We start from the raw sequence: 24,170 nt of genomic DNA, 5'->3' as shown, positions 1-24,170 counted from the left end.
CCTATAGCATCTCCCCACCCGAACCCCCCAACCCCCTCCACTACCCTGCCAGCACCCTCTCCTGCAACAGACCCCTCCTCAATTTCACTCCTTTCACACCCTCAGCACCCCCTCCTGCCTCAGAACGCCCCCCCCACAAATCCCCCTCCATTGACCCTCCTAGACCATCTCCCCCCCCCAGACCCCCCAATCCCCCTCCACTGCCCCCCCAGCACCCCTTCCTGGCTCTCTCAATAAACAATCCTCCCCCTCTGCCCCCCTCAACCCTCTATTGCCCCAGGACACCCCCCCCCCCCCAGGCACATCGTTTTGCCCCCCATGGACCCTTCCCCTAGCCCCGCCCACTCCCCTAGCCACGCCCCCAAGCGGCGGCGCCGCAGCCCCAGCGCGCCCCCTGGTGGCCGCGCCCCGGGTCCTCCCCGCGTGAGACGCTCTAGGCAGCTGCCGGCGGACTCGCTGCTCCCGGCGGGCCCGGGCCGGGCGGGACGCGGCGCTGGCGGAACCGGCCCCGCTCCTGGGCCCCGAGCCCGGGCCCCGCGGGACCGGCAGGCTGCGGGGGGACCGGCAGGCTGCGGGGGGACCGGCGGGCTGCGGGGGGGCGGCCGGCAGCTCCCGGACGGCCGGGCTGGGCAGCGCCTCAGGTACCGATTCGCGCTCGGGCCTCGGGTCGGGCCCCCCCGCGGCGCGCGTTGCCCCCTGGCTCCCTGTGCCCCCCCCGTGCCCCCTGGCTCCCTGTGCCCCTCCCTGTGCTCCCTGTGCCCCCCTGGCTCCCTGTGCCCCCTCCCCGTGCTCTCCCGAGTCCCTTCCGCACTCCCTCGTCTTCTTCTTGCACCATCTTCCCCGTTACCCCCCGGGACTCGCCCCTTCCCTTAATGTTCCCCGTCCCCACGGGGCTGTGCAGGCCCCTTCCTCCCCCCTTCCAGCCCCTTCTTCCCCCCCCTCCATCCCCTTCTTCCCCCCTCTCCATCCCCTTCTTCCCCCCTCTCCATCCCCTTCTTCCCCCCTCTCCATCCCCTTCTTCCCCCCTTCCATCCCCTTCTTCCCCCCTTCCAGCCCCTTCTTCCCCCCTTCCAGCCCCTTCTTCCCCCCTTCCATCCCCTTCTTTCCCCCCTTCCATCCCCTTCTTCCCCCCATCCATCCCCTTCTTCCCCCCTTCCAGCCCCTTCTTCCCCCTCTCCAGCCCCTTCTCCTGGCTAGCAGCCCCTCTTGCCCCTGGAGGTGTCCCCCCTGCAGCTCCCCGTGCTGGTGGCAGCCGTGGGTCCCCGTCACGGGTGGGTTGCTGTGGGGCCACTTCCACGCCAGGCATCCCTGCACGGTAGGTCCCGCTGGTGCCCTGGTCTTTTGGGATGAGGTGGACCCTCTTTTTTCAGAGCCAGGTTTAGGAGGATGGGATGGAGGAGCGTGGAGACATGAGGGGTCTTCTGCAGGCTGGGGGGTACGGACGGAGCCGCTGTAGGAGCGGAGGGTTTGGGAGGAGAACGAACGACCCGGCTGTGAAAACTGGGAGAGGTGAGCTGGGCTCTGGAGCCTGGGCCCAGCAGGGCTGCCAAGGCTTCCAGGAGGGTTTAGGTCTGGGGTCCGGGGAGGTGGGGAGGCTGGAGGGGGGGATGGAGCTGTTGGGGTGAGGAGACTCGTGCTCTTGCTCACAGGGAAGCGTATCTGGCTGCTGGAGTGTTTGGTGGGACTGGTTGAGGGAAGCAGCTGCTGGAAAAGGTGTGTGTGTTGGAAGCACTGAGCAAGGGACAGGAGTCTTGGTGTCTCCAAGAAGCGATGCCACTGAAATATTGAGCAGTGAGGAGCAGTGGGAGTGCTCAGGGATCTCTCCATGTTGTTGTGGGGTTTTTTTTTTCTCATTTGGTTCATTCTGACTATAATAATTGTTCAGGGTAGGGACAGCACTGCAGCCTCACCCCTCTTGTGGGTTAGGCAGATGTGGGTGGAGGGAGCACCAGAGGGAGAGAGAAATAAAGGAAGAAAGAGGGGGCAAAGGTAACATGTTTGCTGCAAGACTTCTTTTTTTCCTGTGGGAATTAATGAGATGGGAGTGGGAGGGCACAGACAGCAGAGGACAAGGCCCCTAGTGACCAGATGAGATGAAGCAGAGAGGAGGGATCTGTTGCTAAATTATTGATCAAAGCCTCTTAAGGTCAGTGGGGAGTAAATCCATACTGAGTTTAGAAAACCAGGCAGGATGGCTTGAGCAGGATTGCTGTGAACAGGGAGCATGTGGTGTTACTGTCAGGGGTGTGAGCAAGAAGCAAGCAGCAGCAGCTGGGTTTGTGCCCGAGCTCCAGCTTGCTCTAAAGGGAACATTCCTCTTCTGGGGAACTTTGCTGAGTTAGGACGTGGCAGGGAATTCTTCAGGGTCCAAAGCTAAGGGCTGGTTTTGCAGTGGAAGGTAGTTCATGTTCTGTTTTGAGATGAAAAATGAACTGGGACCCCTTGGTCAGCTCACCATGGGGTCTGCCCCCTCCCTCTGTGCAACAAGGGATACAACTCAGTGTTTCCTTGTTTAATTTGGAGTGAGGATGAGGTGGATTCTGGCCCAGCAGAGTGGGAGCTTTCCCATCTCCTCATTGTATTTACTGCCCTAGTGCCAGGCCCCTGGGTATCCGTGTCTTTGTTCTCACACACCTCAGATGGAGAGCTCTAGGAGTTCTTGCCAAATAAACCATGGCATCCTCTGGTGTTCCCTGCTGCTGAATCCTCTGCCCTGGGGTGGAGGTGAAGTCCTTCAAGTTTGCATCAAAGGCAGCAGTGCTGCCAGCTCCTGCAGCCCCTGCCTGCTTGGTGCCTCTGCTTGCTGCTGTTGTCAGCTAGCTCAGGTTTTGTGTTTTCTGGCATTTGTTACTTTTCAGAGTCCAAAGCAGAACAGCTGTTGTGTTCACTTGCTTTAAAAGCTGCTGGTTCTCTCACCCCAAAGGACCTTCCATGGAGTGAAGGCATCTTCACATTCCCAAGGAGCAGAGACTTGTGATTCCTCAGATGTTCAGTAACACTCTTGTGGTTTATTTGCACTACAGTGGCCCTGAGAAACCCCACTTTTCTGTAGGATCCCAAAGCCAAGAAGTAAAATACCTCTTATTTTTAGGTTGTTTTAGCTGTAGACTGGATATTTTTTCAGTAACTACAGGAGTGGTCTGTGCAGAATTAATTTCTATCTTCATAATAAAGAAAAAATGCACCTACCTTATGTTATTTGAAGGCAACTTCAGTTGCAACCTTCCCCCTCTGCTTTTTCATCTTCTCTGTTTTGTTTTTTTATGTTAATTTATTACTTGTGTTTTCCTTGTCAGGTGGAAAATGGGACCATTTCCATTGTGTTTTAGGTGACTCTTAACACCTGGTTACCATGAAGTCCCAAAGGAGATAGAGGGACAGTAGGGGGAATTTCTTCTCTCTCCTCCAAAAAAATCCAACAGTTGCCTAATGGTAAGAAAGTTGTTCCTCTTAATTAGCCACTTGTACAGTGTCCATTAGCTGAGGAACACACTGAAGAGTTTGAGATCCAAACCCACTGGGCCACGTGCAGGGGGACCGAGGAAGATACAGGCTGTAAATGCTGCATGTTTGGAGAGGGTGGGAGGGGTTGGTTCCAAGACATGAAACCCCACCTGAAGTGCAGTGTCCAGTTCTAGAGACCCCTACATAAGAAGGACATGGAGCTCCTGGGGAAAGTCCAGAGGAGGCCATGGAGATGATCCAAGGGCTGGAGCAGCTCTGCTCTGGAGACAGGCTGGGAGAGTTGGGGTGTTCATCCTGGAGAGGAGAAGGTTCCAGGGAGACCTTAGAGCACCTTCCAGTGCCTGAAGGGGCTCCAGGAAAGCTGGGGAGGGGCTTGGGACAAGGGCAGGGAGGGAGAGGACAAGGGGTAATGGTTTTAAACTGAAAGAAGAGAGATTTAGGTTAGAGATCAGGTGGAAGTTCTTCAGTGTGAGGGTGGTGAGACCCTGGAACAGGCTGCCCAGGGAAGCTGTGGCTGCCCCATCCCTGGCAGTGTTGAAGGGCAGGTTGGATGGGGCTTGGAGCAGCCTGGGCTGGTGGGAGGTGTCCCTGCCCATGCAGGGTTGGGACTGGGTGATCTTTAAGGTCCTTCCAACTCAAATAGTTCTAAGATTCTGTGATTGTCCTGTGCTTTGTGTCCTCTGCCCAGGGATTACCTCTTTTGCTGAAGTCATGGGGAGCTGCTGCAGTTGTCTGTGCAGAGACAGCATCCCAGACAACCATCCCACCAAGTTTAAGGTCAGTATTGCACCTGCATCCCCATCACAGGGTCTGTGACAGCACCAGCTTCTAGCAAAGCCCAGCATGGGTTGGACTCCAGGCATGACAGGAAACCTGTGCTCTTGCAGAGGTCTTTCACTCAGCAAGATTTGCACATTTGTTACGATTTTGGTTTATTGGGGTGTATTTTTAAGCAGCCTCTGCTGCAGAGACACTTGTTTTTGCAGTAGAAATTGTCTCTGCACTGAGATTGAGCCGAGCAAGGAAATGGGGAACTGGAGGGAAACCTTTTGCTGTTTGGGGCTGTGTTCCAGTGTCAGTGTTGAGGCAGAGCAGCTGAGCTGCCAAGCACACAGTCTCCAGGGCTGCCAGCTTGGTGCCTCCTGCCAGCCAGGAGTTCATGGTCCCAGCTGAGAAAAGGCCTCTCAGTGCAGGGCAGGAGAACCCGCGGGAATTCCGCGATCCTCACGGGTGGGCTTCCCCCCATGCTCCCAGCTCCCTGGTGTGAGCTCTGTGGCCTCTGCAGGTGACCAACGTGGATGATGAAGGGAACGAGCTGGGATCTGGGATCATGGAGCTGACACAGATGGAGCTGATCCTGCACACGCACAAGCGAGATGCTGTCAGGTGGCCCTTCCTCTGCCTGCGCCGCTACGGATACGACTCCAACCTCTTCTCCTTCGAGAGCGGCCGGCGCTGCCAGACAGGGCAGGGTGAGTGTGGGGATTCCTGGAGGAAGGAACACTGAGATTGCTCTTCCCAGGCAGCCAGGGTGAGGTGATGCTTGTGTCTTCCCAAATTCCTGCATCTAATGAATCAACAGGTTCTTTTGCAACCTCTCTTCTCCCAAAACGCTGGAGTGTGCGTGCGCATACGGGTAAGACTCCTGATTAAAACACTAATGGGAACAACATCGTGGCTCAGGACCTGGGCATAAATCTAATGGTCTCATTTTGCTGCTGCATCCGTGCTGATGAGGTAATTGGGGAAGCAGGCTGGAGCAGTGGATGGGGTGGATTTTGTGTCAGCCAGGATGTCAGTTCCACTGTCAGCTCTGCCCTTTGGTACCAAACGAGGCACCGTGATGGCAGGAGAGGCTGCTGGACTTTGCTTCTTAGGAGCTGGAAAGTGCTTTTTGCAGACTGCAGCTTTGTTAAGCATCCTTTAACCCTGGGGATAAAGCAAAAGGGCATCAGGGCATCACCTACATCTTCCTGCAGGTTCCTCTTAGGCTTCACTTCTTCCACAGAGCTGCCACATACACATCAGTAGCAACAGTTGCTTGAGCACATTTTGTTTTTCTCAGGGCATTCTGTCTGCCTTGGGTAGTGCTAACTCTCCTTCATGCTTTGCATTTTGTGTCTGGCAGCAGTTTGTAAGGTGGAGGGGAAGGAGTTTTATGTTTTACTGATTCTGTGCATGGAGGTGCCATGGTGGAGAAGGGAAGTGAGTCACCCAGGAGTATGTGCCAAGTCATCAGCAGCCCTGGGAATAGACTCCAGTTTTACAATGGTGCCTGTTAGTTCCTTTACCAGACTGTCTCTCTTGCTTTTACAGAGCTGAATGTTTTCTTGGCATCTGCATCCCTGGGAAAAGGAAAAAAAAAAAAAAGGAAAAAATATCTTTCCTCATTCTGTGTGTGTGTTTGCAAACTCCTCCTTACCAAAAGGACTCCACGTGACTGCTCAGAGCTCTGTGCAGATCTGTAGTGCTGGATGCTCCTTTTCAATATTTATGTGGGGTTTTCCTCTCCAGGAATCATGTGCTTATCAGTTGCCAGTGATGGGAATTGCTCATCTTCAGTTTCTCTTTTGCCTTTTGCAGGATGCAGATCAGGGATTAGAATTCTACCATAGCTGTGTTTGGGGTTTTTTTTACATGCAGGTATTGGGGGTGAAGCAGAGCCATTTGCTCTTCATCTGTTAAAAAATATTCAGCAGACAGATATCTACTCATCAGTCTTAAAGCAGACAGAAAGGAGAGGGATGTTGTGTTTTGATGAGTTTTCTCCCTTCCTTGCAGGATTTTATCCTGCTGATTTAATTTTTTTGCAGCACTCCTTCCTGATGCTGCTCCCCACTTTATCTGAGGCAGATACAGCCTTTTTTTTTTTTTTTTTTTTTTTTGGCTAGAATTTTAAAATCCTTATTCTTTGGGGCAGCAGCTGTTGCCATGCTGCTCCTGTTGCCATGGCTTTGGTGTCTGTGGGTGCCAGCTTGGGATTGGTTGGTGCAGCACACACCAGCTTGGGGCTAGGGAGACACTGCTTAATTCTGCACATCTTTGAAGTAAGATGTTCTTCTCCCTCCCTCACGTGCACACTCCACAGGGCCCAGTTCAGCTACCAGTGGGTAGACTTTCCCCTGGCAATGAGAGCTGGACTGGGTGCTGAGTGAGATAAAATAGAGATTAAACTGGTTTTCCTGTCCCTTTCACACCTCTGCTGGTGTGGGATTGATTGTCTTAAACTAACTGGGGTGCTGACTTGTTTTTCTTGGAATAAAGCAGCATTTGGGCAGATGGAAGCCAGGGCATTGTATTTCTTTTGGTGCAATAATCCAAGTTGTTGGTTGCTTTCCTCTGTGGGTTGCAGGGGTTAAACAAGGCATAAGAAATCAGAATTGCCTGTTCATTTAGATCTGGGAATGACATGTACTCTTGTTAAAACAGGATTTGACCTTCCTCTCTGTCACCATGCAGGCATTTTTGCCTTCAAGTGTTCCCGAGCAGAGGAGATCTTTAATCTGCTTCAGGACCTGATGCAGTGTAACAGCATCAATGTTGTGGAGGAGCCTGTTGTCATCACCAGGAACAGTCACCCCACAGAACGGGAGCTGTCCAGGAACCCCCAGGCACCCAACAGTAAGACTCCTTCAGCATCCAGGGAGGAGAGGAGGGGACACAGAGACATGGGTAACATCTGCAATTGCTGCTGTGCATTTGCCCTTTGCAGCCTGTGGTTCTCTCCCATGCCCTGCCTTGCTGCTCACCCCTGTCTTGGTGTCCACGTGTGCCCCCCATGCAGAGTGGTTATTTTTAGGCCCCACTTCTCTGCAAGGTGTTTTGTTTCCAAGGAAACAGCAATAAAAAAGCCCTTCAAATAATCAACTGAGTTGTCACCCTTCAGTTGGTTTTTGTCTGGACTGCTGCCACGTGGCCTCTTTTTAAGTAGCACCTACAAGCATTGGGTGGTTCCTAGAGGAAACCACATCTGGAAGAATTCAGGTTTGCTCAATTCCTGTCTTTGTTAGGAATGACTTAAATAGATTTAAACAAAATCTCTTTGTGTTTGTACTGGGTAGTTCATGGTAGGGATCATCCCCAGGCAGGCTGATTCTGCCCTGCAGGGTGCAGTTAAGAGACCAGCTTCCTGGGAAAATGAAGTCAATCCTCTTTTGTACCAAACCAGTGCTCTAATATTTATTTGATTCTCTCCCAGGTCTGGGGTACACTGTCCCAGGATTTCCCAATGGATTTCCCAGCTTCCCTGGAGAAACCCTACCATACTCAGCAGCCCACCACCCCTCTGTGAGCAGCCTGAGACATTCCTCTGTGGGTGAAGACTCAACTCATGCCCTCCTTGGCCCTGAGGAGCAGGTAAACCCAGATAGCCTAAATTCTGCTGTTTGCAAGCCATGAACAAGCAGCTTGTTTTGCTCACAGTCCTGTGCAATTCTGGGTGCCTCTTACTCCAGCAAAACTCAGGGGATCCACATACCTTGTCAATCCTTTTTTTTTTTTTTCTGTTTTTCCTCTTTTACTTCATTCTGCTGTTGGAGACTTTTGCTCTCTGATGCTTCACTAGAACAGATGCTCTGTCAAGGCTGACTGGGTTGGCTTCCTTGATCCACAAGTATTTGCATGGCAATTTTTTAACAGCAGCACTTCACTTGTGAGCCCAAGCCATCTTGCCTTGTCCTGTCAGCTGCTGCTGCAGCCCCCAGACAGATGTGCAGAAATGTACCCAAGTTCAGGCTAGTTTTAATGTTGATGTTCAGCTCTTTGTTCTTGGTTTTAAAATCTAAGATTTTTCCCTGCAAATCCGACTTGTCTCAACCATTATCAGAGTGGAAGTGAAAGCTGCTCAAGGCTGTGTTTTACGAGGGGCTTTATTTTCTGTTCTGTGCCAGATGCACCAACCTTGCAATAGGTTGTGTGTCTTCTGCAGCTGGACTCCTTTTTCCCTCTCCTCAGCCCACCACTCCAGAAATGGCTCTTGCCTTTTCCTTCCCAAAACCTTTTCAACTTCTGAAATTCTTTCATCTCCTGCTTCATCAGCCAGCGCAGAATTTTCCATTCCTGTTGGAATCTCAGCTGCTGGCAGCTGCTTTCCCCTTGTCTCTTCTCCTGTCACTGTCCCTCTGCTTCTCTCCTTGCAGTCCCACACCTACGTCAACACGGCCAATGGTGATCAGGAGCTGAGGGGCCAACATTGTATGCACTCCTTGCCTGAAGTCCACCCTCCTTTCCCCCGTAGGAACCACAGCTGCTCCCTGGAAGACCGAAATCCCCAGGTCTTTCTGCAGCCAGGGGAGGTTAAGTTCATCTTAGGTCCCACCTCCAACTGCAGACACGTCTGTCGGCACCACCGGGAGCGCACGACCCGCTTCTGCCCCCCCAACAACAACAACAACGAGTGCGAGGAGGACTGCCCTTCCCCCCAGTGTGTCTACGAGAACGTCAACGGCCTGCTGCCCCCCGGCACCTCCTCTTTCCACCGAGGTGGGTGCTTGAAAATCCCCCGGGAGGACTCGGGCTGCCCCCAGCGCCGGGCGGCCTCGCTGCACTACGAGAACTTGCCGTCGCTGCCCCCGCTGTGGGAGTGCCAGCCCCCGCGGCGCGGCGAGGGGGACACGGGCCCCGGGGACCTGCTGACCCCTTCCCCCAGTGGCTGCTCTGAGGCAGGTGAAGAAGATCCCCTGCAGAACTACATGAACTCGGAGAAAACCGCCCTGCACGGGGGCCACGGCCGGCGGCGCGGGGGCTTCTTGTCCAAACCCCGGCGCGGCTGCGTCCCCAACGTCTTCAGCTTCGACTTCCCCCGGCCCTGCCCGGACCAGCCGCGGCAACTCAACTACATCCAGGTGGAACTGGAGGCTGAGCCACTCAAGGGACACCAGAACCCACCTGTCCCCCGTGTCCCACCTCCTGCCACCCACGAAACGCGCCGGACGGACTCCTACGCCGTCATCGACCTCAAAAAGACAGCGGCCATGTCCAGTCTGCAGAGGGCCCTGCCCAGGGATGATGGGACCTCGCGGAAAACTCGACACAACAGCACTGACCTGCCTCTGTGAGGGGGAACGCCGAGTGCCAGCCCCGAGCTGTGGCTTCCCTGCCTGCCCTTCGTCGTGCCACCCGCTGTCGCCTCCGTTGGCCACTGCCTCCTGCTTCCCCTTTGCCCCACGTCCCGGTGTCCCGGGATGGCTCCTGCAGCTGATCTTCAGGCTAGTCCGTCTGTCCGTCCTCCCCGCTCCGTCTCTCCTGTGTCGCTCGTTTTCAAAGCCTTGTGGGATGTTTGATGATGCTGTTTGAAGGTTCAATTTCTGGTGAAAGGGGCAAAAGGTGCCAGCGAGGGTGTGGGGGAGGCCTCCGGTGGGGTTTGCCCTCCTGGCTGCCTGGCAGTGCCCAGGCCAGTGCCTGCAGGCTGGGCTGCAGGGGCCGGGCAAAAGTGTGGGGCAGGGCAGAAGTGTGGGGCAGAATTGTGGGGCAGGCCTCTTTCCAGAAGCCAGTTGTTTCAGGAGCTCCACTGCAAACCAGGCCGGGTTCCCGTGGATTTTCATGCCTTGTGCCTCCAGGTGAGCTGGAGCCAGACCACTCCAAAATGGGGTTTTGCTTTCTGGTTTTGCTGGTGATGTGGGAGCTCGTGTTGTGGCCTTTTCCCCCCCTCGACTCACTCCCTTCTCCCCTCTCTGCTGTTACCTGTTTTCTTGAAGTGCATGGAAGCCTTTTATACTTGTGCCCTTTTCTCAGATTCAGTTTAAATTGGGCAACTCTAGAGATGCCTAGAGGAGGGCAGGGAGCTGTGGGCTCACACTGTGATCACAAACCTGACTTCCTGAAGAGGCCCTGCTTTAAAAAGAGGAGGGGAAAACCACAGCTAAGAGAGAGATTTGAGGCTTGGTATAGAAAACTTCAGTTGTCCCATACCCTGTTCTGATTTTTAAGGGTTTTGGGTTGTTTTTTTTTTGTTTTGGTGGCTGTTCAGAAGTGTTCTTGATTTATTTATTGGTTTACTTATTTATTTATGAAATGTTCTTTTGCATCCCAGTGCTAATTGCCAAAACTGGTGCCAATAGGAAACGTGTGCTCACTGTGGCTCTCCCCTTCTGTCTGGGGAACAGATCTCAGAAGAGGTTGGTGGCTTCACTGAGCTGCAGTTGGGGAAAAGAGGAGTTGTGAATCAAAAGTGGTGTTTGAACTGGGACTGACTGTTGCAGGGTGGGTGGGAAATGGCACAGGAGATGTGGGAGGGCAAGCAGAGCTGCCAGGCAGCCCAGCTTGGAGTCGTATCAAAGTCGTTGCCTACACCCACGTGCCTGGCTGGATCCATGAGAAATATTTGATCAGTGTTTGGAGTGAATGTGCAGTTTGTTTCCTACAACTGTGGACTTGGAAGGGCTGAATTTTGGCTCTCTGGAGGTGGGGGGAAATTGTGGCCTTTGATGTGGATTTTTCTCTTGACAGCAGGGCTGGGCCTGAACTGAGCTGCCAGGCCTGTGTGTGAGGTTCTGCCTTGGGTCTCTGCTCCTCTCCCATTGCAGGATGTTCCACCACTCTTCTCAGCATGGTGATGTGCTGCAGCTTAATGCCTCCCTGGGTTGCTCTTTGCCATTGTGAGGTGTTTCCGTGAGGCAGAAATGGGTTACTCTGGAGTCCCACTGCATTCTTCATCTTCCTCCCTGGGATGGGAGTTGAGAGCTCCAGGGTGTCCTGCTGCAGGAAGCATTGCCACATCCTGCTGTGTTCTTGTCCCCAGCGTTTTCTGATTTCAAAGTCAGTGACCATCCAGTGTGAAAGAGGAGAGAACCCCACCACCCAGCTGCACCCTTGCTGCTGAGGTCCAGAAACTTGATTTTTCAGATTTTTAAAGTTCAGCCTTTTTCTTTTGGTGCTGTAATGTCACATGGAAACGTGACCCTTTGGGGACCAAGGACATGAGCTGAGCAGTTCAGAAGAAGTGATAACAGCAGGAGTCATGCCATGCTTCTGGTGGCAGAACATGGATTTCTTGGCTCTTTTACACTAGAAATGCCTAAATTCAGTGTTTTTTTCCTTTTTTTTTTCTGGACAGGAGGAAGTTCTTGTGCTTGTCTTCCATTCTTTACCCCAACCCTTGTGTGATCTATAACTGAAAGGAAACCCAAGTCATATATTTTTGTAGGTCCACCAAATTAATTTATTTGAAGGGAAAGAAAAAAAAAAAGGCCAGTAATGTATCCCCCTAAATCTAGCTTTCATTTAGGGAAGGGAGATAAATTGGTTATATATATATATATATAAAAAGCTAACTGTGTTAAGCTTTAAATAAAATATTTAAATAAAGAGTTTCTAAGGTGTAAGTGTCACCCTCTGGGACAGCACTAGCAACTCCCCCAGGGCAGAGCCTCCTTGGCAACCTGCCTGTCCACTGCCTGAGCTGAGAAATGCAGAGTTCTTATTCTCCTGAAAGGGAGCAAAGGATGGAATGTTTTATATTTACATGGAGGAAGAGGTGAGGGTCCCTTTCCCACCTGCACGGGAGGTCTGCAGGTTGGTTGAATGCAAGGGAAGATGCTGTTGGGTGGCACCTTGTGTCTTGGGAGAAAGCAGATTTAAAAAAAAAAAATCATAGGATGGTTTGGGTTGGAAGGGACCTTCAAGATCATCTAGATCCAGCCCCCCTGCATGGGCAGGGACACCTCCCACCAGCCGAGGTTGCTCCAAGCCCCATCCAACCTGCCCTTCAACACTGCCAGGGATGGGGCAGCCACAGCTTCCCTGGGCGACTTGGACCAGGGTCTCACCACCCTCACAGCAAAGAATTTCTTCCTAATGTTCCCAGTGGTGAGGCCTGGGGCAGCTTCTTGGGTGCTCCCTGTGGCCTCCAGCCTGGCTTAGTGTCTCCAGCAGGTGGGAGGCGGCTGGTGTGAGGGTCTGGAGAGGGTGTGAGCTTCAGGGATGAGGAGAGCCCACTGGTGCTGGTGGTTCCTCAGGAAGGCTGGGCTCCCGGCAAGTCCCAGCTGTGATCCCTTTTAGGTGGCTCCAAATTAGCTTTGCTTTGGGTAGGCTGGTCTGGACCTTTGGACCTGCTGACCATTCCCACCTCCTCCAGACAAACTGTGTTGTCTGACTTGTGCCTCTCTTTCCCCTCTGGTGAATCCAATGCTCCACTACCTCCTGAGGACATGGAAACCACAAGTGACAAGGAGACAGCTGTGCAGGAGCTGTGTCCTCACTCAGCAGAGGTCTCACCGCTCTTCCCGGATGGCATCTGTATCCCAGCTATAGTGGAGGATGTTGTGCCTGTTCAGAGGAGGAGGAGAAGAATTTCCTTGACCTTAAAGATGAAAAAATGTAGAGTCGATGCTGGCTGCACCTGCTGCATTCAGGGCACAGAGAGCTTCACCATCCCCAGCTTTCCATCCCCTCGTGTCCTCCCTGGTGGCCAGGGAGCTGCTGGCTCAGCAGGCTCTGCTCAGCTGCCATCCCGGGACAGCTTTGGGAATGAAAAGCTGCTCACAGCTCATTGTTTGCAGGGTGGTTGTTAAATGTTTGAGCAATTAAGTGGGCAACTCCTTGCGGGCAGGCAGGCTGGTGGCATTCATGCCTTCCGTTGGGTTCACGTCCTGGTGATTTGCTCACTTCTTTGCTTTCCTGGAAAACTTCACGTGAGCAATGTTGGTGTTAAGTAGCCAGGACCCTTTGAGAACTTCCTAATACTCGGTTTTGCAGGTGGTGTGAAGTGCAAGGAAAGCCCGGAGTGGTGTTTGAGCACTGGGGTGGTAGATCTTGGGGCAGAGGTGTCACCGGTTTGGGTTTCTCCCGGAGTCACAGCCGGTGTCGCAGCTTCCTCTAGTGGCCACGCTTGAAACGGAGGAGAAACCAGGACGGGGTTGAAAGGCAAGAACATCTGCCTTGGCATCTCCTCAGTCCTTCAGTGCTCTGATTTGGGTCGAGGGCAGGAGGGATCCCTTCAGATAACTCTCTTGAGTCTTTCCTGTTGCTGTTTCCTTTGGGCTGGAAACGTTTATGCAACATCTTGTATTATTGCACCTTGTGAAGATGGATCCTACAGATCTTGCTTTGAGCCTTAGATGTGAGTTTGCTGGACTTTCCCAATGCTTACTTGGATGGGAAACTAAACTAGGGATACCCAGTGACTCCTCCTGTCCTTTCAGCCATGGAATATCCTCCACAGTGACGATCCCCTCCATGCAGCAGGACACCTCACCCTTTGTGGCTGCATCCATACATCTAGTTGTGAGTTAAGGTGGATGAATCCAGGGCTCTGTGCATCCAACTGATGCCACATGGGTGACCTGGAGGAAACGAATGAGCACGTGGATGTCTGAAACCTGCTCTGGACTTGGTCTCCGTTGCTGAGTTGAAGCTGTGAAATCTCTTACTCTCCCAAGCCTGGCTCTGCAGGGCAGGTGGTTCACCCCTGTGTTCTGTCTGTGAATGGGTAACTTGGGAAAAGGAGCTATGTTCAGCCAACTGTTGTATTTGCTGAGACTTGGTTTGGTTCTGAAAAAAACAAGTAATGGCTGAGACCTGGCAGCACGAGCTGAGCTGTTGGTTCATGTCCTTTGCTGCAGGGCAGGTTTGTGCAGCCCTTGCTGGGGATTGTTGCATCTTCACTGGTCTCCCTCCTCTGCCTGTGAGACTGAAGTTCAGGGGTGACTTGGTAAGCAGCCATGTGCTACACAGAGAGAATCTGACTGTCTTAACCTTTTTAAATGCTTCTCGTTTGAGTTTTGAGTTAATCAGTGAGACTTCTGGTGATTCTTCCCTGGTGAATGCAGAAATAGATCTTTTACCCTTCCCTTCTCTAAGAACCCATGGGTAGGAGCACAGCTTCTCCTGGTGCTCAGTTGTCTTTTATCATGGGAGACTTTTTTTATGTATTTGTTTTGGGTTTGTTTTTTTTTTCTTTTGACCCATTTTCTGTGCCTGCTTTTCCACCAGGGAAGGAGGTTTGAGTATCTGTGAGCTGTACCTGCCTTACAGGGTGAAGGAGATGCTGGGTTGTGAGGATTAAGGGATCAATATTTCTGCAAAGACACTCAAATGTGTTAGTTGTTACTGTTATTGTCATTTTTATTACCTAAGCCATGTTCTTCACTGGCAGAAAAACCAAACCAGGGCTTGATATTAAAGCTGTCTGTTCTCTCAGCCATTTTCTCCCAAAATCTTTACTCTTGTCTCTCTGTGTGATGCTACTCAACCCTCACAGGTGGTGTCTTAACTGTGAAGTATCATTAATAAATGATCATTAATGAATGCATTGCCTAAATTCAGCTTCTGGGAGGGCTGCCCTCAGCCTTTCTGGGAAGTTTGTCTTTTCCCCCAGAGTTGGCTCCTCTGGAAATGCCTTGCATGGGTGGCAGAACAGGTTTGGATGCCTGTTACCAGAGGTGAATACATTAGTGGAAATCCTGAGAGCTTTGAAGTTGGCAATTACAGGCCAGGGGATGGAAAAGGCTAATTTTAAAGGAGGGCTGTAATTTGGTTTTCTTCCATAAAGTGAGTGTGATTTTGCAGTTGAAAGGCCCAGATGCATCTGTGTTACCTCCAGCTCTCCTCCCCTGCGATTCTCCTTGTTGTTACTTGTGCTTTTGTCTTTGATACTGAACATTTCTGATGTGGCAGAAGAACAAAGGTGCTTCGGGGCTCTGGCCACCGGGGATTCAGTTGCTCTGACCAGGGAGGGGGGTTTGATCTTGCTGTGCAATTGCTTCTTCAGGTGATTTCTATGGATGTCCATCCAGTCCCTCTTCATATCCCAAGGGATGTAACCATCCTGGTGAAGAACAGCAGCAGTGCTCCTGTGACCTGGGGAGTGCTCATGTCTCACATTGATGTGCACTACGAATGTATACAGAATAAATGGCATATGATGGTTATCCCCTGGTCCTGTCTTTTGTGTGTGGTGCAGAGAAACAATGGTCACATTTCCAAGTGAGCTTTCCTTTTTATTTCCAATTGAAATGGCAACGATTCCTTGGGGGGAGTGAGACCTGGAAAACAAATGCTGCAAGAAGTCCAGCCTGAATTGCATGAGAGCAACTAGTGATTGCTGGCCTGGCTTTCCATTTTAATTTAAATTTCCACCATGGTGGGACATTTAAGGTAATAGGTTGGAGTGGTGGAATTTGGGGACTGGTGGGAACCAGGTGCTTCTGCCAAGGTTGAACAAGATGTGGCTTCACCCTCCCTGGCCCTGCTGCCCTGCTCTAGGCATAGGGCCTTCCCATGGGTTTGATTTGCTTCTTTTTCTGAACTCTCCAGCAAATCAAGAGCTAATCGTGTGGTAACATGCACACTTTCATTCCTTGGCTGGCAAAATTCCCCCTGAAGACTCTTCCCCAGCAGGAACTGACTGAAAGGACTGAAGAGCAGCAGGTAGGGCCATCTGTGCCTCCCAAAGTGACTGTGTCTTCATGTGCCACGTCTTTCTGACCCCAAATCTATGTGTTTCATCTCTCCATGACTTTCTGAAATGCTGGAGGTAAGAACCAAAAGGAAACAGAGGAAATAACACAACTGATGATAAACCTATGCTGTTCTTTCCATCCTACCCCAGGAAAATGCAATTTTCCATTTTCCTTTTTAGCAAGACTTGGGTAACCCCATCAGAAAGATGTTGAAAATAGTGTTGTGTTTGCCTTGGAGTTTTCAGGACAGCATGATGGGGAGCTCTCTTGAGATGGGTCCACTTCTAAGCTTCAGGTGCACAGAGGTTGGGACCACCTTGGGGTGCATAAGAGGTGGGGTCTGGGCCTGAGCAGGGGGTCTGGAGGGCTCTTCAGAACCTGCCTGCAAGAGAAGATCACCATGGAGTGCCTGATCCTCAGCCTGGTTTGGGAATTTAAATGTTAGATCTAGAGCCCAGCGGGTTGTTTCAGGACCTGTTCTCATGGTTGCCTAGGAAGGGAGGACTATTTATTTTCATGTGGATGGACATTGTGTACTGTGAGCTCTGTTTTGGAAATAAAACATTAAAACCAGCTCGTGCAGCACTGAGTAGTGGGGATGTGTGCAGGTCATAAATGCAGCTGCTTTGGAAGTAACCAAGTCATTGTGGCTCCCACCAAGAGCTTTTCTTGGCTGGAGAACACTAGCAGAGAGCAGTTGTGCTCCAGGCAACCTGTATGAAGCTGTTTTAAATCACATAGAACAAGCCTGTTAAAGGGGGAAGAGCATTAACGCAGACGGGATTTGGCACCTCAAGGAAGGGTTTAACTCTCCTGGTGCTTGTGAGAGGAATAGGATTTAAGGAGCAAGAGGAGCTCCTGGCAGTCCCATCTTCATGTTTATTAAGTTCTGTCTTACCATTTGTTGAGGTTAATAGCAATAGCTTATGTCTGGGGCAGAGCCACAGGAACTGGGGTGGGAATTTGTCCTGGAATTGGCACCAGTCATTTCCCTGTGTTTTTTGTCATGGGTAGAGCAGAGTCCCGAGCAGATCAGGAAATTCAGCCAATGGCTTTGAAAAGCTTTCTGTCCCCTGATGGCTCTGGGAATGGTATCTGCAGACAGGAGATGTCTTTGGCTCATGGATCCCACTTTAATTTCTTATCCTGTCAAGAGCTACCAGCTCCTGGGAGGTGGTGCCCACCTCTGCAGTGCCTGTTGGTTTAATAGGATTTGTTGGCTTGTGTGGGAAGTGCTTAAGCCCTTTGGATGGCCAGGGCTGCGTGGGCTCTGGTGGCCAGAACCACTGCTGCTTCCATCTCATCTCTGTTGCTGGGTTCTGCACCTCTGTGGTGTCCCAGAACAGGTGGTGGAGTTGGCTGTGGGATGCAAAGGGATCCATATTCACCCAGGAGTGTTGGGCTTCCCCAGGCTGGAGCTGTGAGCACATGGGCTGGGCAGTTGTACCAACCCAGAGAAGAAACTGAAAGCAGAGGAGGGGAGATGCCCCTGTCCTGCCTGGGGCTGTTGGCCCCTGCTCCACGTGGGGACACAGGATCTCTGAGGTTAGAAACCATAAATCCTTCATCCCCGTTAGCCCAAACACCTGGGCAAACAAGTCCTGTCTAATTTTGGGTCAAGAAGTGCCCAAAGCAGCTGGGGTTTGTGTGTGCTGTAGAGGGCACCTTATTCCTTTGTCTTTTGGCAAAGCTGATCCCCGTGGGGACCGGAGATAAAACTCCCTGTATTGACGTTTTGATAACTGCTCTTTGCTTTCAGCCAGAATTTGCTTTTTTATCCAATCTTAATAAGTTGATCTTTCTATCAATCCTGCTGGCAAACAAGATAATTGCTTTATTATAGTCTCAAGAGCCAGCAAAGGACACAAGCTCCCAGTGCTCCCAAGGGACCCAAATCTGTGTGGAGCGTTGACATGGGTTGAGGGCAGTGATAGTGCTGGGTTACCAGTGGGTGATGGACACCAGGATTTCTCCACTCCTTGGAGGGATGGAAGCTGAGCCAGAGGAGATCTAGAAAACATCGAAGTTATAACTGAAAATATTTTGGTCCAGTTGCTGGAAAATGTTTAGAACAGAACCCAAAATGTTTGGGTCTGTTGGCTATAAAATATTTAGGTTATGACCAAAAATATTTTGGTCCATTTAATAGAAAATATTTTGGGTTGTAACCAAAAATGTTTTGGTCTGTTGAAGTGTTTGTTGGCAGTTTGGGAGGTCTGTGTTTGTGGTTCTTTTTTTTTTTCCACAGGGTCAAAAAGCAAACGAGGAATTTCCTGAGTCTCTGGGTCGGTGCCAAAACCCAGTGGGTGAAGCTGCAGCTTGGCCAGCCCAGAGGGCTTAAATGTCCCCATGCAGGGAGACACAGCACGTGCCTTTTAATGCAGGATGGAAGGGGAGCCAGTTGTTCCACAAAATTATTGAGAAATTAAAAAATGGAAGGAAAAAAAAAAAAAAAAAAGCAATTTCTGTCCAAAATAGTATGAAAGCAGGAGCAGGGTTGAGGTGTGCAACATAGGGGAGCCAGTTGTACCTGTAGGAGAGGATGGGGAAGTAGTGGGAGCCTGATGAAGAGGTGGGGAAGGATGGACCAGATGAAGAAGGGGAGGAGGATGGACCAGAGGAAGAGGGAGAGAAGGATGGACCAGAGGGAGAGATGGATGGACCAGAGGGAGAGAAGGATGGACCAGAGGAAGAGAAGGATGGACCAGAGGGAGAGAAGGATGGACCAGAGGGAGAGAAGGATGGACCAGAGGGAGAGAAGGATGGACCAGAGGAAGAGGAAGAGAAGGATGGACCAGCAAGCAGAACATCACTGGAAACCACCAAGGAGAAAGCAGAAGAAACCTAGTGGGCTCACTGAGCTCCTGGGACAGGAGGAGCAGAGCAGCCAGCTCCTTGCAGCCTGCCCTGGAGAAGCCTGGAGGGCAGCAGCCATCCCTGCTCCAGGGCAGCAGGGCAGGCCGGAAGGGCGGCCGACGAAACCTGCCGCGTTTCCACCCCGCGCCAGGAGCTGCCAGCGCCTTTGTTTTGGGAAAAGGTTTGAACAGGTTTTGCCCAACACAGATAACACCCCACCACGGTGACGTGTGGGTCACTCCCCCCCGTGGCTGCGATAAGGGCCGGGCTCTTATCGGATGGTAACACTTTGATCTCGCTCTATTCTCACCTGAGCGCCTCGCTAAGGACACAAGCTCCTCAGAATCCTCGTGGCCCAAAATACAAAGGAACCCTTGAAGCCGGGGGTTGCACGTGGTGGTAATGGAAAATGGAGGTCAGCAGATAAGGAGGGGGGTGGTCACTGCTTCTCAGTATAAAACCAGGGAGTCCCAGGCAGCTCAGACCATCTGCTGCCGTTTCCCACAGGGTGTGTGCAGGGGGGTGGACAACTCCTGCACCATGAAGTGGCTGGTCCTGGCTCTGATGTGTCTCCAGCTCTCGGAGGGGCTGGTGAGGTGAGTGTCCTGCATCAGGAGGAGTGGGGAGAGGGTGGAGAACAGAGCCCGGCTGCAGCTGGGACCTGCAGGGGCTGCACCGTGTCCCCGAGGATGCTGAGCAAGTCTAAGCAGGGGTGACTCCAGGCTCCTGCATCTCCACAGACCATCATGATCCTCGTTCAGGTTGTCCCTTGCTGGCAGGGCTGCCCCTGGGGATGTACAAGGCAGCTGAGCAGAGGACTCCCAATGGAGCAGGGCTCAAAGGAGCCTGGAAAGCTGATCATTTGGAAATTCCTGAATCTCCTGATTTCCTGCTGGGTTTTGTTTGGGTTTTTTGGTTGGTTTGTTTTTTTCCCTCTATACAGAATCAAACTGAAGAAAGGCAAGTCTATCCGGGAGAACATGAGGGAGGCAGGAGTGCTGGAGGACTACCTGAAGAAAATTAAAAATGATCCAGCCAAGAAATACAACTTCACTGACAACTACGTTGTGTTTGAGCCACTAACCAACCACCTGGATGTGAGTAGCCCAGGTTGCCCTCTCACTGTCTGTCCACACACCCCATCCCCTTTCCCTTCTCCTTCCCAGCTTGCCAGAGTGATCCTGAGCCTCCAGGAGTCAGAACTTGCTTTTTGCCCCCCACTCTTTTTTAAGTGTAGGCTTTAGAGAAGTTGTCCCCCAGCCACGCAAGGCCACGCTTTTCTATATGTCACAAAAGGCATAACAAATATTTAATGTTGCATCTGTTGGGAGAAAAAGCAAGGTGGGGTTTCAGGCTGTTCCTGCCCACTGGGTTCTGTCCAAGAATGAGCCTGGCATTCCCTGCAAAGTGCTGGGAATGCTGGCACAGGGCTGGGAGGTGAAAGCCTGGTCTGTGCCTGACCTGTAGCTGATGGAGAAGCCGTGTCTGTCCCTGCAGGCCAGCTACTTCGGGGAGATCAGCATCGGGGACCCCCCCCAAAACTTCTTGGTGCTCTTTGACACTGGCTCCTCCAACCTGTGGGTCCCCTCCTCCTACTGCCAGACACCAGCGTGCTGTGAGTGCCCCATTTCACTGACCCCCCCATCGCCCTCAGCCCCCCTCCCTCATGCCTCAAATCCGGGGTTCGGCTTCGGGCCCCTCACAACAAGATGAACATTGAGGGGCTGGAGCATGTCCAGAGCTGGGGAAGGGTCTGGAGCACAAGGAGAAGGGTTTGGAGAACTTCTGAGGAGGGGCTGAGGCAGCTGTGGGTGTTCAGCTGGAGAAAAGGAGGCTGAGAGGAGACCTTCTGGCTCTGCAACTGCCTGAGAGGAGGTTGGAGCGAGGAGAGGGGGGCTCAGTCTCTTCTCTTAAGTGACAAGGGATAGAACAAGAGGAAATGGCCTCAAGTTGTGCCAGGGGAGGTTTAGATTGGAAACTAGGAATAATTTCTTCCCCAAAAGGGTTGTCAGGCCCTGGCCCAGGCTGCTCAGGACGGTGGTGGAGTCCCCATCCCTGGAGGAATTTCAAAGCCATGTAGAAGTGGCTCTGAGGGACATGGGTCATTGGTGGCTTTGGCAGGGCTGGGGGAACAGTTGGACTGAATTGTCTTGTAGGTCTTTTCCAACCCAAAGGATTCTGTGATTCTATGAATCTATGACCTTTCGTGGCCGGGCACAGGGGAGAGCAAAGACATGAGAGCTGCTGTCCTGCTGCCCAGCAGAGCTCTCCCAACAGACCTCGCTGCTCATGTTGGGCAGCTGATGGAGCTGTGATCACAACAGCCATTCCCTTGCAAGGGGCCCAAGCAAAACTGGGATGCAAACCCTGCCTCAGGGGTAACCACGAGGCAGAGAACAGCCCGTTCTGCTCCTCAGCACCCGCTCTGCCGGGGAAGCTGCTTTCCCAGGTGCTATCCTGGTGGTGAGATCCCACCACAGCCAGGCAGGCAGGTGTCCAGGAGCTTTGCCTTCTTCTCTCCCCCACAGTCAACCACGCAAAGTTCAATCCCAACGACTCCTCCACCTTCATCAGCAGTGGCCAGTCCTACACCCTCTCCTACGGCAGCGGCGCGGTGACGGTGCTGCTGGGCTACGACACGCTGAGGGTGAGTCCCCCCACCCTGTCCTCCTGGGCACTGTGCCCCCAGCACTTGGTTTTAACCCAATTGCTGCTGATTTTTCCCCTGGGGCTGTTTCAAGGAGTGGCTGAGGGAACTGGGGGTGTTCAGCCTGGAGAAAAGCAGCTTCTCACTCTCTGCAACTCCCTGACAGGAGGTTGGAGCGGGGAGGGGGTCGGTCTTTTCACCCCAGTGACAAGCAACAGAGTGAAGGGAAAAGGCCTCAAGCCGTGCCAGGGAAGGTGTAGATTGGATATTAGAAGAGACTTCACTGAAAGGTTCTCAGGCCCTGGCACAGGCTGCCCAAGGCAGTGGTGGAGTCCCCATCCCTGGAGGGATTTAAAAGCCGTGTAGATGTGGTGCTGAGGGACATGGGTTAGTGGTGGCCTTGGCAGGGCTGGGTTAATGGTTGGACTTGGTGATCTTTGGTCTTTTCCAACCCAATCAATTCTTAGTTTTTCACCAGCTGTAACCTTGCAGGGAGCTGGTTGGGCTTCCAAAGCATCAGTCAGCCCATCTGACATAACTCGGGCTTGCCTGGGCAGGCAGCCTGACCTGGTGTCCCCTTCCCCTCCAGATCCAGAGCATCATGGTCACAAACCAAGAGTTTGGGCTCAGCCAGAACGAGCCAACCCAACCTTTCTACTATGCCGAGTTTGATGGGATCCTGGGAATGGCCTACCCCTTGCTGGCAGTGGGATCCATACCCACAGCACTGCAGGGCATGATGCAGCAGAACCAGCTCACCGAGCCCATCTTCAGCTTCTACTTCTCCCGGTAAAGATCTGCTGGGGCCATCTGCACGTCCCCTCTGCACCAACCTGCCTGTCCCCACGCAGGTTCCTTGGGAATTTGACCCTCTCTAGCCCCGATTTACTGAGCTCTGCTGCTGTAACTCTGTTTTTTTGAAGCCAACCCACCTACAACTATGGGGGAGAGCTCATTCTTGGAGGGATTGACACTCGGCTCTTCCGTGGGGATATTATTTGGGCACCAGTGACCCAGGAGCTTTACTGGCAGGTCGAGCTTGGTGGGTGAGTTGTGCTTGTCCCTGATGGGCATGATCCAATTGGACTGCTTGTGTGATGAGGGCGTTCCAGCTGCTCTCTGGATGAAGCTGCAGCTATTGCAGCAGCTGTGGGCTCCAGGCAGGGGTCGGGCACTGTGTTCCAGAGCATCTCTGAACAGGAAAAGGGGACATTTAGGTTAGACATTAGGAAAAAATCTTCCCTGTGAGGGGGGTGAGACACTGGAACAGGTTGCCCACGGAAGCTGTGGCTGCCCCATCCCTGGAGGTGTTGAAGGGCAGGTTGGATGGGGCTTGGAGCAACCTGGGCTGGTGGGAGGTGTCCCTGCCCATGCAGGGGGTTGGAGCTGGATGATCTTTAGGGTCCCTTCCAACCCAAACTATCCCATGATTCTAGAATCCCAGACTGTTTACAGATCCAGCTGAGACAGGTTTAGTTGCCCAGTGGGTGCCTAAAGTGATGTTTTCCACCCCATTCTCCTCCCAGATTTGCTATTGGACAGTCAACAACGGGCTGGTGCAGCCAGGGCTGTCAGGCCATCGTGGACACAGGGACCTTCCTGCTGACAGTGCCCCAGGAGTACCTGGACAGCTTCCTGCAGGCTGTGGGTGCCCAGCTGACCAGCTATGGTGTAAGTGTGGGGGATGCTTTGGAGACTTGCATGAAGCAGCGGGGAGGCTTGAGTGAACCAGAACCTGTGGGCTTGACCAGGTTCCACAAAACTCATGTGTTCTCTACAGAAACATGGTGCTGCAGGCATGTCAGGGAAGGACAGGGAGATGTGGCACTGCCAGGGGATGAAGTGTGTGTTACTCCCTCATACAGGGGTATCTCTCCTCTCACACTGAGTGCTGCTGCAGCCATAACCTCCTCTTCACCCTCTCTCCACAGTATGCAGTTGACTGCAGTGAGATCCAGAACTTGCCCACCATCACCTTCATCATCAATGGAGTCAATCTCCCACTCTACCCCTCTGCCTACATCTTGAATGTATGTATTAACTGATCAGCTTCATCCTGCTGAATCCCTGAGGGCCAGGAAAGCACTTGGTGCTTCTTGACAAGCAGCAATGTTCTCCCTCCTTGTGTGGGCAGATCCCACCTCCCTGCGGCCCAGCTGGCAGGGTCCTGCTGCTTGTCTGAGGCTCTGACTCCCTGTTTTCCCCCCCTTACAGAACAAGGGCTACTGCACAGTTGGGGTTGAGGCCACCTACCTGCCTTCCCAGAACGGGCAGCCACTCTGGATCTTTGGTGACGTCTTCCTCAAGGAGTATTACACCGTCTTTGACATGGCCAACAACCGCGTTGGCTTTGCCACGTCAGTGTAGAGGAGAGGAGCAGTGAAATCCAGCCCCTGTTCTGGCCAAACCCACCTCAGCCAGCCTTGCTGGAGCCCCGTGGGGTTCCTAGAGACCTTAATGTTCCTTTACGTGCCCGCACGGCTCCCTGTTCCTCTGGGAGTTGGCTCTAAGTGTGTTCTTACAGGCTCATGTTACAAATAAACCCCAACATCCCAAACAGTCTCTGACCTTCTGAGTGCGTTGAGTGACGACTGAGCACAGGCTGATGGGTTCTGTGTCTCAGCCACTCTTGCTCCAGCAAAGTTCGAGCCATGATAAAACTCCTGGGCAGATTTCTGCAGAGTCAGCACAGGGGAAGTGTTGGGGAAGCTGTTCCAGGACTGGTTCAGAGCTCAGGTTGATGTATTTATGTTTCTTGTACAGGGGTAGGACGAGGTGTGGGCTCCTAATGGCTGCAGGGCAGA

The 24,170-nt window shown here is 52.5% G+C and overlaps 2 protein-coding genes across 3 annotated transcripts; both read left to right on the top strand.

The window, feature by feature from the left end:
• The first annotated feature begins 563 nt into the window (after positions 1-563).
• Positions 564-11,774, top strand: FRS3 (fibroblast growth factor receptor substrate 3). Of its 2 annotated transcripts, none has more exons than XM_051638742.1 (8): positions 564-641; positions 1,371-1,509; positions 3,330-3,432; positions 4,154-4,242; positions 4,751-4,937; positions 6,925-7,086; positions 7,664-7,821; positions 8,604-11,774. In XM_051638742.1, exons 4-8 carry the CDS (start codon positions 4,177-4,179, stop codon positions 9,519-9,521), a joined length of 1,491 nt encoding a protein of 496 aa, XP_051494702.1. In that variant the 5' UTR covers positions 564-641; positions 1,371-1,509; positions 3,330-3,432; positions 4,154-4,176; the 3' UTR covers positions 9,522-11,774. The 2 variants fall into 2 exon arrangements, with proteins under 2 accessions (XP_051494702.1, XP_051494701.1); XM_051638741.1 differs by having other exon boundaries at positions 3,297-3,432.
• Positions 11,775-19,259: 7,485 nt separating this feature from the next.
• LOC127393560 (pepsin B-like) lies at positions 19,260-23,808 on the top strand. The gene is made up of 9 exons (XM_051638745.1): positions 19,260-19,315; positions 19,663-19,816; positions 20,217-20,334; positions 21,248-21,366; positions 21,956-22,155; positions 22,290-22,412; positions 22,893-23,043; positions 23,298-23,396; positions 23,581-23,808. Exons 1-9 carry the CDS (start codon positions 19,260-19,262, stop codon positions 23,731-23,733), a joined length of 1,173 nt encoding a protein of 390 aa, XP_051494705.1. The 3' UTR covers positions 23,734-23,808.
• Positions 23,809-24,170: the final 362 nt, after the last annotated feature.

The sequence above is a fragment of the Apus apus genome, chromosome 23, assembly GCF_020740795.1.
Source record: "Apus apus isolate bApuApu2 chromosome 23, bApuApu2.pri.cur, whole genome shotgun sequence".
Classification (NCBI taxonomy): domain Eukaryota; kingdom Metazoa; phylum Chordata; class Aves; order Apodiformes; family Apodidae; genus Apus; species Apus apus.
Note: the sequence above shows the minus strand (reverse complement) of the source record. Positions and strands in the feature narration are given on the sequence as shown.